The sequence below is a fragment of the Sorex fumeus genome, unplaced genomic scaffold (assembly GCF_029834395.1).
Source record: "Sorex fumeus unplaced genomic scaffold, SorFum_2.1 ptg000081l, whole genome shotgun sequence".
NCBI classification, from domain to species: Eukaryota; Metazoa; Chordata; class Mammalia; order Eulipotyphla; family Soricidae; genus Sorex; species Sorex fumeus.
The window spans coordinates 14,830,237-14,848,070 of NW_026606138.1; the positions used below are offsets into that span (position 1 = coordinate 14,830,237).

Consider the following 17,834-nt stretch of genomic DNA (forward strand, 5'->3'; position numbering starts at 1 on the left):
TTGGGCGGCACCGGGCGCCCCCGGCCCCGCCAGGCGGCACGGCGCAACCCCCGGCTCCGCGTCCGCAGCGCGAAGGTGCCCAGGTGCCAGCGGGCTCCGGGCGGGGCCGCGGGGCCAGGCCCCGCCCCTCGGCCCAGTCCCCGCCTCCCGACCCAGTCCCCGCCCCCCGGCCCAGTCTCCGCCTCCCGGCCCAGTGCCCGCCTCCCGGCTCAATCCCCGCCTCCCGGCCCAATCCCAGCGCTCCCCCGGCGGACAGGAAGCGGCGGCGGGCCCGGCCGCCCGGGAAGCGGCCCCCGCGCGCATGCGCGCGGCCGCGGGGCGCCCGGGGGAGGGGGCAGGGCGGGAGGCAGGGGCGCGGTGCCGCGAGCCCATTGGGCGCCGGCGCGTCACGTGGCGAGGAAGGAGGCCGCGGTCTGGGCTCGGGAGCGGGAGGCGGAGGCGCGGGGCCGAGCGAGGGAAGGGGCGCGGGGAAGGGCGGCAGGCAGCGGCGCGGGGGAGGAGGTCCGTGTTTCGGCGGAGCCGCGAGCGCCGGCCGGCCCTGAAGTGGAGCGAGAGGGCGGTGCTCCGCGCTGCTCCCGCCGCGGGCGGTCCCGGCGTCCCGCGGAGCCTCGGACCAGCCCCGGAGCGGCGCGCCCGGGATCGATGCGCGGCTGCTAGCCCGCGCGCGGCGTCGGCGGAAGATGGTGCTGCTGAGAGTGTTGATTCCGCTCCTGTCCTGGGCGGCGGGGCTGGGAGGTGAGCGCGAGCCGGGGCGCTCCCCATTGTCCCCGCGGCCCCGGCGGCTGCCTTCCGCGGCGGCCGGAGGCGGCGCGGGGGCTCCGGCGCGGCCTATCCCGGCCCCCGCAGCGCCCCGCGGCCGGGGCGGGGGCGCAGGTGGCGGGGCCGAGGCGCGAGCCGGGCGGGGAGGGCTGGGCGGCAGGAGGCGGCCGCGGAGCGCGGGCGGCGCCGGGGGGCCTCGGTCGCTCCCGGGGGGCGCTCCCCGCCGGCCTTGCCCGCCGCCGAGCCTGAGCGCGCCCCCGCGCCCCGCGCCGCGCCGCCGCGCTCACTCGCGGCAAGTTGTGCCGGCGCGGCCCGGCCCCGCGGCCCCCGCGACTGCAGGAGGCCCCCGCGGGCCCGGGGCCGCCTCCGCCCGCGGGTCCGGGCGCGCGGGGGTGTCCGCCCGGCGGGGCGCGGGGCGCGGGGGCACGGCCCAAGTTTTCCGAAACTCTGCCTGGCACCGACGCGTGGTGTCCGGAGTGGGTTGGCAGAACCGGGCTCTGCCGACCCTCCCCCCCGGCTCCAGCATCCCCCCACGAACTCGGCTTAGCTGCCCTTCCACGAACCCGGTTTTGAAGACCCGGTTTTTTACTTCCTGTCCTTGTTGGGACCAGCTGCAGCCTGGGGACGTGCAGAGTTCCAGGAAAACTTTTTAGGTTTCGGACCCAAAGTATGCCGTCCGAACCTTCTGTTTCCAGAGCAGTGGGCTACAGGGGAACCCTTCAGCGAGACTTTGGACGTGTAGCCAGCCATCTGGTCCTTTGGAACAGAGGCGGCGGTTTCGTGTAGCCCGTCGCCTGTGTTTGCTGCGGTGGCTTGCACTGCTCAGCCAAGCGTGTTTTCCTTCTAGGTTCTATTTGTTTCCAAGGATGCTGCTTTGTTGTAGCTTGTATTGATTTGTTAGTTTAGATGAAGTGGGTCGCCTGTAGGTTTCCGGAGTGTGCTGGAGACCCTCTGTCACATTTGTTTCATTTGTATTTGTAACAGTTCACATTTGTAGCAACTCTCTAATGGCTTCTAACAAATCGCTTTTCTGTTTTCACTTTTCGAAGTCTGGACTTAGAAACTAGTTTCTAAGAGGTAGTAAAAAGTAAGATACTCACCAGGCCCTTCAAATTACTGATTAGCAATGTGTAAAAATGTCCTTTTGTTTTAATCAAAGGTTAAGAATCGGAAGTGGGGTAGGAAAGTAAATTAACAGCGTAATCTTTAGTGTGTTAAGATTGGCTCTGCAGAAAGTCCCTACATTCAGAATTCAGGAGGTCTTTATAAAGTGTCATTTTGCTTTGGGCACTGGTTCAAAGATTGCTTGTTGTTAAGCAAAACTGAAAGGACAAAATGATTTTAAAATAATGCTAAGAATGTAACTTTTGTAATTTTTGGGTAATATGTACCGTTTTCATTGATAATTTTGAGCTTTTTATGGTCAAGTTCATAAGCTTAAGTGGCCCTGATTTTTTGACTTGAAATACATTCACACAGAATTTATTTGTTTTAGCATATGTAGTGAACACACTTGTGTAGATGGATGTTGTGGTGAAGATATGTACTTTAATGAAGAAATCATTTTTGGTATTTAATAAACTTAGAATAAACTTAGTTGCTTTCCCTTTATTCAGTACTTTTGTCCATCTTTCTTGGTTTGCATCTGTTTTTTTTTTTTTGCACTTCCCATGAAGTATGTGAAGTTGGAAGGAAAATTGTTTAGAATGAAGATAAATTGTTTAGAATAAAAACTTTCCTTAAGTTGTTCATTTCTAGTTCATATCCCCTCATAGTTTGTATTTGTAAGAAGATACCTTAAAGTTTTGAGAGTTCGGCAAGTATCTGATAGGTATGTACTAAAATACTTAGGTTAAAGTGCTTTTTAAAAGTTATTTGTCTTAAAAATAGGGTGAAACAATTTTTATTAGTCTGAAGAATATTTATATACACAAGACTGTTAAAACTCCATATATCTTACAGAGGGCTGGAGCAATAGCACAGCGGTTAGGGCGTTTGCCTTGCACCCGACCAACCCAGGTTGGATTCCTCCTCTCTGAGAGCCCTGCAAGCTACCGAGAGTATCTCGCCCACACGGCAAAGCCTGGCAAGCTACCTGTGAGGTGTTCGATATGCCAAAAACAGTAACAAGTCTCACAATATGTTGTGGGACCTTATTGGTGCCCTCTCGAGCAAATCGATGAACAACGGGAGGACAGTGCTACATGCTGTATGTTACAGAACTAGTGTCTTTCATAATCGATTATGCATTTGAAGGAAGGCTCAGAGGTATTTAGCTGTAGCAGTAAATTCAGTCTTTAACATCAACTCTAGGGCATGGTGTATTATTTTATATTTAAAAACCTAGCATAAATACTTGGTTTGTACTATACATTTTGTAGCTGTAAGTTTTCCGGAAGGGTGAGGGCTGTCGCCCCTCCCCTGCTAATTGTCTCCCAACTAACCTGGCTATCGGTGCCAGGGTCTGAGGATTACCCGGGTACCCTGATGGTGCTTGGTTACCCACTTTATTTTTAGGACTTCCAAACTCAGAGTGCATGCTGACTGTCCTGAGCCACAGCTTGCACTGTGCTATTGCTTGGAGGCTGGTGGTCCATCCCTCCCCCCCAAGTCACACCCAGCAGTCCTTGGGGGCCACCAGGTGGTGCTGTGGTGGGGGCCTGCGCTGGGTGCAGGGTCAGACTGGGCGTGTGCACACAGCCACTCTCCAGCTCTCCAGGCTCCAGCTGCTCTTTGCTTTCCTGGGAAGTGCGGTTTCTCATTATTTCTGTTGATGATGTTCTTGGCCTTCTTCACTTGTTTTTAGTATGTTTTCCACATCTCTGCCTCTGTGCTGTTTCTTGTATAGATAAATCCAAATGGGGCAAACTTTGGTTTTTTTTTTTTTGAATACTGTTACTGCTTTTCAAACTTTTGATCTACTTGTTGGGGCATTTCCCCCCCCCCCCCCCCACTTTTCCTGTACTTTTAAAACTGTTAATAAAAGTAATGAGAGACAATATTTTCACTCCAATTTTAGGTTATTAGAATTAAAAGTTGATAATAGTAACAGTGAGGGTCTTAAAGAATTGTTATGTTTTCTTTAGGTCTCATTGAGCAAATAAGAAAACATTGGGTTTTTTTTTTTCTTTTCTTTTTGTAATGGAATGAGATCCACAGGGAAAATTAAGATCATGGAAATAGAAAAAAATACCCAGGCATTTTCCTTTTAAGAAGTGTTGTTAATATAAACTCTGTGAAAATGAAATGGCATGATAAATTCAGTGTTATGTTTTTTCTATTGTTAGGGCATAGATGATAGTTTCAGATATGAGAAGATTTCCATATAACAATTCTGGAAACATTCTTAAAATTTGGCCCAAGTTGGAGATGTAGCTCACTGGTAAGAGTGTTTGGTTTGCTGGTATAGGAGCCTAGGTTTGGTTCCTTGGCTCCTGGGGTGTGTGTGTGTGTATGTGTCTATGTATATATGTGTTGGGGTGGTATGCCACATCTGACTTTGGGATCATTCCTAGTGGTGCTCATATGCTGTCTCAGGATCAAGCCAGTCTTGGTTTGCTTATAAAAGGCAAGCACCTTTACCTCTGTACTCTCTTGCAACCCTCCAACTGTTCATATTTGATGGAAGTTTTTCTAAGATTCATTTGACGTTTACTGACTTCAAGATATACTGGATTTAAGCTTAGACTTTTGTTGTTGTTTTTTGTTTTGTTTTGTTTTTGGGTCACCCCTGGCTTACTCCTAACTCCTGTCCTAGGATCCGTTGCTGGAGAGGGTTGGAGAACCCTGGGTGGTGCAGAGATTGATCCAGGGTCGCCCATCTGCAAGGCAAAGAGCCTTTCCTCCAGCATTATCTCTCTGGCCCAAACTTATTATTTTTACTTTTAGTTTCAAAAGTATTTCCAACTTCTTAGTTAGATTTCCTGACCTTTTTTTTGGCATACTAGTTGTCTTTTAAGATGTTTGCCATGGGGAAAGTAAATATATACCTGACACTCTTCCACACAAAGTGAAGTACAGAGACTTAGTTGGAATTAAGTATACCAGCTTCATGTGACTTTTCTTTTCTAGGGCGTATGTTTTAGCCTTATAGAGTTGAGTGCTAAAGCTGTTACTTTCTGAAACCTGGGATGGTTGTACTGAGACCTTTCGCTAGTTAAAGTAAAACAGGATAGACTGGAGAGAAGAAACTGATTAGTAACCAGGACAACATGAAAGAAAATGTGTATTCAGTTGGTTGCAAAGTAGATTATTTCCTAGTTGTGGATCATGAGAGCTTTGGCTTTATACTTAGCAAGCATGCTTTCAACTATCTAATTATAATTCTCTGCAGGAATGTAAATGGCAAGAAAAAGTGTATTCCGAATTTAAATGAAAGAGTAGGCAAAAGGGAGACAACCAAAGTTTCCAGCATTTTAATTAATTAATTAATTTATTTTTGCTTTTTGGGTCACACCCAGCGATGCACAGGGGTTACTCCTGGCTCTGCGCTCAGGAATTACTCCTGGTGGTGCTCAGGGACCATATGGGATGCTGGGAATTGAACCTGGATCGGCTGCATGTGAGGTAAATGCCCTACCCGCTGTGCTATTGCTCCAGCCCTTAATTTTGTTTTTTTGTGGTGCTATGGGTTAAACTCAGAGCCTCATACTTCTTCTTTTTTTTTTTCTTTTTCTTTTTGGGTCACACCCAGCAATGCTCGGGGGTTATTCCTGGTTCTGCACTCAGAAATCACTCCTGACAGTGCTGGGGGGACTATATGGGATGCCGAGGATTGAACCTGGGTCGGCTGCGTGCAGGGCAAACGCCTTACCCGCTGTACTAGTGCTCCGGCCTCCCAGAGCCTCATCCTTCTTACAAAGCATATTTTCTACCACTGAGCCACATCCTTGGCCTTCCAGTAATTTTTTACTTGTTAATTTGCAGAAAGTAGCTGTTGTATGTTTCAGTTTTGGTGATTTTGAGATATCTGTGAAGCTGAGTTTTTTGTCTTTGAATATGATATTTTAATGGGTAGAACAATTTTGCTGAAGTAGGAAGTATATTTTTGGAATAGCCTAATGTAAAAATGTAGTCTTTGTGGAGTACCAAAAATAGAGTTTGTGTGGAGAGGTTTGGGCAGAAATGTAGCTTTTGGTCATTGTAAGTGACTGCCAGTGTGGAATTTCCATGGAGGCTGTGTGGCCTCCTGGGCAGGGAGGTGGACCATAGACACACAGATTGGACAGAGAAACACTGACCACAGCCTGAGCCCCATTCTCATCTCAGGGATACTTGGTCCAGTTTGGATGCCTTACCTTTACTTTACTCTCACATGGTGTTCTATTGGGAAGAACCCCCAAGTTTATTGTTTGTTTTTTTAGAGGAAGAATTATTAGTGATCCTTCTTGAAAACCTTTAAAAGTCTACTTGCTCTTTATTTTTTTAACAGCTTATGAAATTAACAGTTTTTAATTTTTTAACTTATTTTATTTTATTTTTTATTTTTGGGTCACAACTGAAGGGCTGGAACAATAGCACAGTGGTAGGGTGTTTGCCTTGCACGCTGCCGGCCTGGCCGACCCAGGTTCGATTCCTCTGCCCCTCTTGGAGAGCCTGGCAAGCTACTGAGAGAGTATCTCATCCGCACGGCAAAGCCTGGCAAGCTCCCCGTGACGTATTCTATATGCCAAACACAGTAACAACAAGTCTCACAATGGAGATGTTACTGGGCCTGCTTGAGCAAATCGATGAACAATGGGAGGACCGTGCTACAGTGCTGGTAGGATGAGGGACCTTTTGTCGTGCCCGGAATTGAACCAGTGTTGGCTGCATGCAAGGCCAGCACCCTGCCTACTGCAGTATTGTTCTGGCCCCAGAAGTCTGTTTGTTATAGAAAGAGTCCAGTAACGCTAAATTTTGACAATTTTGTTTAAGTTATAAGTAAACATTTAATGTTTTCTCTGCTTAAAGTACGTTTAAAGTATGTTATGTTTATTGTTTTGTTAAAAAACATTTTGGGGTGCTATTCTGGGGCCACATTCTGTGGCATTGTGGTGAGGGGTGGGCATATCAGGTGGGGATTGGTCCCAGAATCTCACCATGCCAGGCTTTGACTGTGCTTCTTGAGCCACATCCTGACCATCACTGTTCAGTTTTTTTCTCCTTCGGTTTTTGGGCCATGCGAGGCTGTACTTAGTACTTGTTCCTTGCCCTGTGCCCAGGGATCACTTGTGGGTGGACTCAGGAAACTTCGTGGGGGTGCTGGGGATTGAACCTGGATTGGCTGCTTGCAAAACTCTCTGGCACCTGTAGCTGTCAATTTTCTAGGAAAAGGCAGCAGCCTTAAGGGAAATTTGAAAAACGTAATAATCCTAGCAGTTAGACTATATTCCTCTGAGGGCAGTAACGTTGCTAGGCCAGCAGCATCAAGGTTATTTTTCTATAATTCTCGGGACATTCTTCTCTGAGCTGGGTTGTAAGAAATGGCAGTACTGAGAAGAGCTCTCAGGAAATGAAGTTTTTCTTTGCTGCTGAATGAATTTATTACAGTTCCAGTTCGGTTCTGTGAGAGTGCGCACGGTGAGGGTATTGCTGGAGTTGATGGCGTGTCTGTGGCTAGTCTGAATCACAGAGGCATCATCGTTTTGTAGTCGCTGGGGGGAGCCAGACCTGGTGGTGCTAGGGTCAGGGCTTAGGCTAGTAAGTAGGATGCTCAGGGGGGCCCAGCCTCATACTTGTGGTGCTGGGTGGGGTGGAGGCTTGTGATACTAGGGATTAATCCCCTCCTCATACCTGAAAGGCTTGAACTCACCTACTTGCACCATTTTTCTGGCCTTGAAACTGTAGTCTAGGATTAGAAGGAGCGAAAAATACTGTGCTTTTCACTGTAGGTAGAAATGCTTTGATAAATAGCGTTCTGGTTGAAGTAGATGAGTTGTAGTTGAAGATTCATAGGTTGGGTAACCTCTGTTTGGGGAATGGTGTCTGAGGTGGGGGGAGGCACATACCCTGGTAGAATGAACTCACCTGACTTGGGTTATTCATGTCACAGGACTGCTGTGCTGAGGAGGAGGGTGAGTGCTGGAGAGTGATAGCTGCCCACGTTGAAGGGTTGGCGAGAGATTAAATATGCTCCTTGATAAATTGGATAGTTGAATCCTGGGTTAGGGCAGTTGTAAGAAATAAATAAGCATAGAACAAGAAATGCCACAGAAGAAAAACTTGTAAACTTGTCAGATATTTAATGTGAAGCCAATAAAATTTATTGACAGGATAGCCCCCATAGGAAAGAACTATTTAGCTGAAATGTCAGTAATGCTTAAGTTGAAAATCCCTGCTCTAGAGGAATTTTGAATGTTACTTTTCTTATTGTTGCATTTTCTTTTTTGGGGGTGGCAGGGATCATGGTGTTGGGCCAGTTTAGGGACAACTCCTGGCTAGTGGTGACATGGATGGAAGTGGGTGGGCTACATGCAAGGGAAGTGCCTTCAACCCTCTCTCTCTACCCCCTTGTTATTTCTGAGCTCTTACTGTGTTAATTGGGCTGGAGTGATAGCACAGCGGGTCGGGCGTTTGCCTTGCACGCAACAAGCATGGCTGACCTGGGTTCGATTCCTCCGCCTCTCTCGGAGAGCCCGGCAAGCTTCCGAGAGTATCTTGCCCGCACGGCAAAGCCTGGCAAGCTACCCGTGACGTATTCAATATGCCAAACATAGTAACAACAAGTCTCATGATGGAGACATTACTGGGCCCGCTCGAGCAAATTGATGAACAACAGAGGACAGTGCTACAGTGCAGTGCTGCTGTGTTAATTGATCTAAGCCTGTGTCCTGAAAATTCCATATCCTGGCCAAACCCTCCTTCTCCTAATCTGTGTACTGCAGTTCTTAAAAATTTACCTTTGCCAATTATCCCACTTTTTTTCCAGCTGAGTGTGGAGAAAAACAGCCTGTTATGTTAATTTATAATTTATGAATGAGTAACTCACAAGGATTATTTAAAAACCAAACCACATCAGTTACCTGTTAACCCATAAGAACTTTGCTTGAATTCATAGGATTTTAATTTTTCTATGGGCCACATCAAATGGTGCTCAGGGCTTACTCCTGACTCTGTGCTCAGGGCTCACTCCTGGCAGTGTTCAGGGACCATATGGGATGCCAGGGATTGCACCCAGGTCAGCCGATTGCAAGTTAAGTGCCCTGCCTGCTGGACTATCCTTCTGGCTTTAGTTTCTATGGGGGAAAAAGATACGTACAAACACACACACACACACACACGCTTCATTTTAATTTTGGGCCACACCTGGTGGTACTTGAGGGTTTATTTCTGTCTCTGAGCTCAGGAATCATTCCTGGAGGTGCTATGGAATCCATATGGGGTGCTGGTGATTGAACCCGGGTAGGCTGTATGCAAGGAGCATGCAAGGCCTTCTTACTGTACTATCTCTCCAACTCAAGGAAAAAATCATATCTGTTGGTTTTGGAACACACCCACCAGTGCTCAGGACTTGGTGCTGAGGGGTCTCCCCTGGTAGGCTCGGGAGCCTATGTGGTGCTGGGATTGAACCCAGGTGGCCAGGTGCCAGGCAAGTAACCTGCCCGACCTACTGCCACTCTGGCCTCATTGGGGAAATATTTTTAAGGATTCTACTTGCAGCTTATTTTGTTAATCTATCTTCAGGATTAATTCTATTCCATTTTGACATTTACAGTTTCCTTTAAAATTTTAGCTTGGGTGGTGATAAAGCTTAGCAGTAGATTACCTGCCTTGCATTTGTGAGGCTCTGGGCTTAATCCTAGCACCACAAACAATAACAACAAAACCCACAGAAACCCCAAATCGGTTAAAGTACTCAAAATTAATAGTTTTTTTCATTCCTCCCATTAGTGGCATTGACACTCATAGCAGAGCGGCTTTATTTGCATGTTCAGATTTCCTGGAAGGAGGCAGAGTAAGATGATTTGGGACATGATACGGGAGAAGCTTGTGATTGGTGGTGAGAATGGGCAGGATAAAGTGGAGGGCTTGGGGTAGATGTGTATCCACAGGAGGGTGGTGACTGGAGTCCTTTTTATTTTATTTGGGTTGGTTGAGAGTCATAGCCCCCTGTGTGTGTTACAGTCTGTGTTGGTGTGTGCACTGTTATTTTTTGGGCCATACTGAGATCACTCCTGGCTCTGCTCAAGGACACTCCTGACCATGTTCAGGGGACTATATGCTGCTTGTCCCAGGGATTGAACCAGATTGGTTGCATGCTAGGCATTCAAGGTCCTAACAACTCTGTACTATTTCTTTGCCTCTTTGTGTGTGTGTGTGTGTTTGGGGTGGAGGGATAGTGACAAATGTAGGACGCACTGTGGCTCTGTGATTCTGTGGTTGAGGACTCTGGGATTGGTGCTGGTGATTCAGTTGGGGCCTACTGCAGGCTTGATATGTGGTCCGCCACTTGAGCCATCTTTTCTGCCCCTGTAAATAATTTGAAATGACACAATAACATTGTTTTATTTTCTTTTTTGTGGGGGGGGGGCACACTTGGCACTCAGGAATCACTGCGGATGGTGCTCAGGGAATCATATGGGATGCCAGGGATCAAACCCCGGTCGGCCCTGTGCAAGGAAAGCACCCTACCTGCTGTACTATTACTCTGGCCCCCACAGTGACATTTCAAATCAGCATAGAAGTCTAACTATGTACTTGTTCTCATTTTTTTTTTTTAATTTTGACTACACCTGGCAGTGCTCAGGGCTTACTCCTGACTATGCTCAGAGATTATTCCTGGTGGGGCTTGGGGAACCATATGGGGATTTGAAAATTGAACCTAGGTTGGCTGCATGCAAGACAGGCACCCGACCTGCTGCACTTTCTCCAACCCTATCATTTTTAGATAAAGTTGTATTTTATAAGTTATATATTGCTGGAGTGATAGCACAGCGGGTAGGGTGTTTTCCTTGTATGTGGCCCACCTGGGTTCAATTTCTCCATCCCTCTCGGAGAGCCCAGCAAGCTACCGAGAGTATCCTGACCGTCTGGCAAAGCCTGGCAAGCTCCCTGTGGTGTATTCGATATGCCAAAAACAGTAACAAGTCTCACAGTGGAGACGTTACTGGTGCCTGCTTGAGCAAATCGATGAACAGCGGGAGTGCTACAGTACTACATAAATTTTATACTTTAATATTCAGTAGGTTTTGGTCATTGATGTTCATACTCTGCATACTTTATAATTTTAGAAAGAACTGCTTTCACTTTTGCTTTTTGGGTCACACCCAGCGATGCACAGGGGTTACTCCTGGTTCATGCACTCAGGTATTACTCCTGGCCGTGCTCGGGGGACCATATGGGATGCTGGGAATTGAACCCCAGATCCAGCCCAGTGCAAGGCAAATGCCTACCCGCTGTGCTATCACTCCAGCCCCCTGCTTTCACTTTTTAGCCAACTAGCTCTATTATTTTTTAATTCTAAGAAACCAGTTTATTTTAAAAAGTATGTTGAAATATGCTTTATATGTGTGTATATATATATATATATATATGGTCACACTCTGTTTTTTGAGTTTTTGCTTTTCTTTTTTTTTTTTTTTTTTTTTTTGGCTTTTTGGGTCATACCTGTAGATGCTGAGGAATTACTTCTGGTTCTGCACTCAGGAGTTACTCCTGGCAGTGCTCTGCCCCACACTTTTAACTGTTATAGATATTTGCTTACAGAGAATGGCTTGACTGGATTCTAGTAAAGAACTGGATGCTGTTCTCTGAGTTCTATATAAGCTGACTTTTTCCTTTTAGTTTTTGGGCCACACCCATGATTTTTAGTGACTACTTTGGGCCCGGTGCTCAGGGATTGCTCCGGGCAGTGCTCAGGAGGATCCAGACTAAACTGCAGTCTCCGCATGCAAACCATGCACTGAGTCCATTGAGAAGTGTTGAATAGGGGTGGTGCTGGCTTCTACTTTTGTATGTAGGTTGGATTATTTTACAGTCAAGTGTAGTTTAGGTTCTTTGTTTTTTGAGTCATTTAATTTTTAATAGTCAAATGACTTTTCATAGTCAGTAGTCATTTGACTATTCACCAATCAGGTTCTTGACCATTGGTGCATTATTTTTTAACTTTCATACATGTTTATTGAGGAAAAGGCACTTGATAGAAATGTTTATAAACTGATATAAATGTATAATAAGTAAAAGTGGGGCTGGAGCCATAGCACAGTGGATACGGCGTTTGCCTTGCACGCAGCCAACATGGCCAACCTGAGTTTGATTCCTCCGCCCCTCTCAGAGAGCCCGGCAAGCTACCGAGAGGATCTCGCCCGCACGGCAGAGCCTGGCAAGCTCCCTGTGATGTATTCGATATGCCAAACACAGTAACAAGAAGTCTCACAATGGAGATGTTACTGGGCCTGCTCAAGAAATCAATGAACAATGGGAGGACAGTGATACAAATCGAAGTAAAAGTGAATGATATAAAATAAAAAAGTAAACTTGTATCTTTAAAAACAATTGAGGACAGACACCATGTAGTCTGATAAACACACACACATTATTTGTTTCCGTAGTGATCAGTTTGGGGGCTGGTGATTGTTCTTGTGGCCACTCTTGTCTCTGTGCTTGGGAACCGGACAAGGTTGTGATTGGTGCTTGGGCTCCTGCATGCAACACCTGTGTTCCAGTTATTAAAAATAAATGTTTTAAAAAATTAATTATCTGGTTTTTGGGTTTGGGGCCACACCAGTAGCATTCAGGGGTTGTTCTTGGCTCTGTGCTGAGGGTCACTCCTGGTGGGCTTCAGGGACCCTTTGGAGTGCTAAGGATCAAACATGGGTTGACCACATGCAGGGTGAATGCCCTTCCTGCTGTCCTATCTCTCTGGCTTTATAAAGAATATTTTAAGTGACAGATTGTCATTAATTTGTCAGTTACCTGTGTCTTTGTGACTTTAAAAAAAAACTGTAGAAAGTAGGGTCTGGAAGCTGACTCAGAAGGCTGGAGTCCGTGGTTTTAATGAAGGTGCCCTGGATTTGGTGCCCGGTGCTGCCAAGTTCCCTAAGAAGCGCTGGGCGAGACCTCTTAGTGCCCAGCCTCCAAGCACCACCAGAGGCCTGGTTTCCTGTTACTACGAGTGACGGAAATAAAAACGCTGCTTTCCCCTCTTTTTAATGGGTCTCTTCAAGCCTGTCATTCCCTCTGCTGACTGGGGGTTGCCACGTGGCTGGCTGTGGGGTGCTGGCATGTCACCGAGACTGCCATGTCCATGGCCGCTACCCTCCTGTTGTGGTGCTCACCAGCAGCTCCTCTCTGTTGGTGGTCTCGCTACGGGTCGCCCTCTGGTCCTGCTGCTCGAGCATCGCTCTAGTTCTGGTGTCCCTGAGGTCTGTTCTCCTGCGTGCTGTGGTCAGACATCCCACAGGGTGCCGAGTCTCGGACGCAGAGGACCCGAGTGCTGTGCCACCCCTGGGCAGCAGGGCTTCTTTCTGGGGCCACATCTGGTGGTGTGTGGGGACTCCTCCGACTCTCTGCTCAGGGCCCACTCCTGGCAGTGCTGGGGCTCGAACCCGGGCCTCCACAGAGTATGTGGCCCAGCTTTTGGAGCTTTTTTTCCAGCCAGACTGACCCCCAGACTTTAGCTTGTGCTGTTTCAGGCCGTGGAAAGGGGACACCTGAGCTCGTCTGTGGCGAGGAGACCAAGTTAGATTTTGATATTTCTTAGAACTTACCTGGTGCTCGGGAGACCCCGGCCTACTTGCTGGTGACCCTTGCCTGACCAGGCTGCACAGGACTTGTGATATGGTTCCGCTCTGATCCGGCTTGACAGGGCCAGCGAGGGCCACTCTGCAGTACTTGGCGGCCACTGGGTCACACCAGGTAGCAGTTTGTGGGGGGTGGGGGCATGCAGTGCCTGGGATTGAATCTAGGTATTTGTGCATTCATGGCACGTACCCCTGGCCTCCCAGCTATTTGCTAGTCTTTGTTATTTATTTAATCAATTTATTTATTAAAATTTTTTTTATTGAATCACTGTGACATTTGCAGTTACAGAGTTGTTCATGATTGAGTTTCAGCCATACAATGTTCAAACATCCATCTTCACCAGTGCACTTTTCATGCCACCAGTGTCCACAGTTTCCGACCTGTTTTTGCCGGGACCCCCCCTCCCCCCCAGCTCCCCTCCTCCCCAGTTTATTTATTACAGTGCCAGGGCTCAAAACAAGTGTTCTTGTTGCTTAACTACATTCCTGACCCTGTTTTATTGTACTTCTTTTTTTTTTTTTTTGCTTTTTGGGTCACACCCGGCGATGCTCAGGGGTTACTCTTGGCTCTGCACTCAGAAATTACTCTTGGTGGTGCTTTGGGGACCATAAGAGATGCTGAGGATCGAACCCGGGTTGGCCGTATGCAAGCCCTACCTGCTGTACTATTACTCTGGCCCCTGTACTTCATTTTTAGGTGATTTGGTGTGGTTGTTTTAGGCACTGCTTTTAACTTTCCCCCACATTTTTTAGTTATGAAAACTGGTTGTTTATTTTCGTCATCTTATATGTCCAAACCACTTACTCCTTTATCAGTTTAATGTGTAAGCAATTGCCTGATACGTTACTTATTTTTAAAGATTTTGTTTTTCAATGGTTCCAGAGTTATTTCTTTGTAGGGGGGAAGTTGGGCCACACCCAGTGGTGCTTGGGATTATTCCTGTCTCTGCCAGGAGTGACCCCCCCTGCAGTGCTTGGGGGACCATCAGCAGTGTCCAGATCAAACCCAGATTGGCTGCATGCCAGCCAGGTGCCTTCCCTCCTCTCCTTGCTCTCTGGTGGGCCCTCTGGTGCCAGAGTTGGAACCCAGGGCAACATAGAATGCAAGTCAACTCCACTGCACTACATCTCTGACCTGAAGATTTAATTTAATTAAATTATTTGATTTTTTTTTTTTTTTTTTTTGCCACACATGGCAGTGCTCAAGGCTTACTCTTTACTCTGCTCTCAGCTCAGGGGACTGGAAATCAAACCTCTGTCAGCTGTGTGCAAGGCAAGTGCCTTTCCTAGTGTACTCTCTCTGCAGTCCTCTGAATACCATACTATGCATTTCACAAGAATTGCGACATTGTTCCACATAAACAGGAAGATTATTTTCTCATTTTTAAGTATGGGGATGTTCAGACTTCCCAGGGACCTTCTAAATTGTAAGCATCTTTTTTTTATGTAGGAATACTGCTATTTATTCAGCAAAATATGATTTATTCAATCATAGGCTGATTGAATTGGGCATGAACTCCACCTTGCTTTTTTTTCCCCATTTTTTAATAATTTTATTTATTGAATCACCGTGAGAGCAGTTACAAAGCTTTGGGGTTTTAAGTCTCGGTCATACAATGAGACACTGTACCTTCACCTACCTGTGGGGCAGATGATTTCCAAATTATTCTCTCTCTACTTTGATTACATTCAATATTTTGACCCCAGACCGTTATTATTTGGGGTTTTACCCCAACACTCAGATCTGCTGAAAAGGCAACAGTAGACAATTTGTTTTCTGTTGCTGGTTATGAATAACATATGATTATCACGTGGCTGCAGTAGTGGCCGCGCGATTTTGAAATTTTGAAATTTTAACAATTACACAGCGTGTAATTTCATCACTGTCACTGTTACTGTCATCCTGATGATTGTCGAATTACTCAAGTGGGCGCCAGTAATGTCTCTATTCCTCCCAGCCCTGAGATTTTAGCAGCCTCTTCTTACTCATCTTTTTCCAATGATTGGAGGCGCTTTCAGGGTCAGGGGAATGAGACCAATTAGTAATTTCATAGTTTGATAAATTACTGTTTGCGAAGTCTCACAATGGAGATGTTACTGGGCCCGCTTGAGCATATCGATGAACATCGGGAGGATAGTGCTACAGTGCTACTTTGGTTACTCCTGGTTCATGCACTCAGGAATTACTCCTGGCGGTGCTCGGGGGACCACATGGGATGCTGGGAATCGAACCCGAGTCGGGCCACGTGCAAGGCAAACTCCCTACCTGCTGTGCTATCACTCCAGCCCCAAATTCTGATGCTTTTTGATGTGTATCAGGTTTACATATTTTGATGATTTGTGACTTTCTTATAAGCACGGTGTAGACTGCTTTCTTTATAACTACAAATGAAAATGGAAGTCCTTATTTAACATTGAGTGGATTAAAGAATTTTGTTTTATTGGTTATTTTGTTTTAGACCAACCCTGTGTTGGTCAGGGCTTGCTCCTAACTCTGCACTCAGAGGTCACTCCTGTCAGGCTCAGGGGAACTTTATAGAGTACAAGGCAGAGACCTCAGGTGTGCCCATCCAAGGCAAACTCCATGCCTACTTTGCTGTTGCTTTGGCCCAAGTCAGTAGTTCTTAGAAACCTATTTCCCCCACCCCCCTCCTTTTTTTAAAAAAAAATTTATTTATTGAATCACCAGGAGAGCATGTACAAAGCTTTTGGGTTTAAGTCTCAGTCATACAATGAAACATCCGTACCTTCACCAGTGCCTATTTTCCACCACCAAAAACCCCAGTATACCCCCCATCCCACACTCTCCCGCTACCTGTGGGGCAGATGATTTCTACATTATTCTCTTTCTACTTTGATTACATTCAATATTTTGACACCAGACCCATCATTATTGTTTGGAATTTTACCTCCACACTCAGATCTGCCAAAAAGGCAACCGTAGACAATTTGTTTTCTGTTGCTGGTTATGAATAACATATGATGTTGTGTGGCTGCAGTAGTGGCCGCGCGATTTTGGAATTCCGAAATTTTAACAATTGAATCTGGAGGGATTTCTGTCAAAACCTGCTGGGTTCCTAGATTTGTTGCTGATTATCTTGGATCATGGCTGTTAAGCAGCTTGATCAGGAGCCAGAGAGGCTGTTCGACTACTCAGGATCTCGTTGGGGCAGGGAGAAAAGGGCAGGCTCCACCCCCATCCTGTGAAGTCCCGCATGTCTTTCACTGAGGGCCCAAACCTGACCGTCCGATTACCTCTGGAGGATGGTGGCCACTGAGCCGCCAAGGCAGGCGGAGGGACAACACCCTTTCCCCTCTGGGGTGGTCCGGTGCCAGTAACCCATTGCGGAGACCAGACATATCTCTGCCAAAAGCCGCTGGGTTCTGAAATTTGTCTCTGAGTCTCTAGGATCATGGGTGTTAAGCAGTTCAGTCATAAACCAGAGAGGTCTAGAGTCCAATTATATAGCTGAGCTGGAGGTGGTTTATGGGTGTCTCCCACATACCTAACTTTTGGCCGTTTACTTTTTTGGTAAACTTTGTCCCAGGTTGTTGGGGTCTGGCCAAAGGCACAGCAGCAATTTTGGATTATCTGGAAGTCTGAAGGCGCCTTCAGGCTGCTGATGCACTGCCTCACAGGTACAGATTGACCTGCTGGCGGCACCATACCCCTAGAAGCCCATTTTGAGCACCTATTTTCTCTCTCTGATTGTTCTCGGTACTGAGTGTATGTCAGTGAACAAAACAAAATCGTTGCTCTCGTGGAACTTATAGTTGACTAGTAGAGGGATAAACTGTGAAGATTAATGGGACAGCATATTGAATTGAGAATAATCAGGATAAGTTCATTGTGTGTGTGTGTGTGTGTGTGTGTGCGCGCACGCGCTTGTTCCATCTGTCCATCTGTCCCACTTAGGGAGCTTTACAACAAGTCCTGAGCTACACATCCTTTCCTATAAGATGAATCCTTTTAAGATAGCGAGATCAGAGAAAATGTTTGAAAAAAATGGTATACATATCTAGAATGATCTGTGTTAGTTAGCCCTGCTTTTGGGGTAGATAATTATTCTAGGCAGAGAGGGATAGTAAGGACACTAAAGTGGCTGAACAAAGAAGGGGGAGAGTAGTTGAAGGTAAACTGAGTGAGCTGGGGAGTGGGGTGGAGGGATGCTGTATCATGTTGATGTCGGTGGGCCAACAGTGACTTATAGTGGAGTTGGGAGGAGAAAGACAGTCACTTTCTCTCCATCCACCTCTGCCATCCGGGACCCAGGGTTACTGGGTTCTTGTCTTGCCTTGCAGAAAGGAATTTCAGGAGTAGACGAGCAGTGAAGTAAATATTCTATTTGGAAG

The 17,834-nt window shown here is 46.9% G+C and overlaps 1 protein-coding gene across 1 annotated transcript in view; it reads left to right on the plus strand.

The window, feature by feature from the left end:
• Nucleotides 1-447: 447 nt before the first annotated feature.
• ADAM10 (ADAM metallopeptidase domain 10) overlaps nucleotides 448-17,834 on the plus strand; it is a 119,047-nt gene continuing 101,660 nt past the window's right edge. Inside the window, exon 1 of the mRNA XM_056130842.1 lies at nucleotides 448-735. Within this exon, the coding sequence (XP_055986817.1) occupies nucleotides 681-735 (55 nt within the window). The 5' untranslated portion in view covers nucleotides 448-680. The remainder of the gene's footprint in view (nucleotides 736-17,834) is intronic.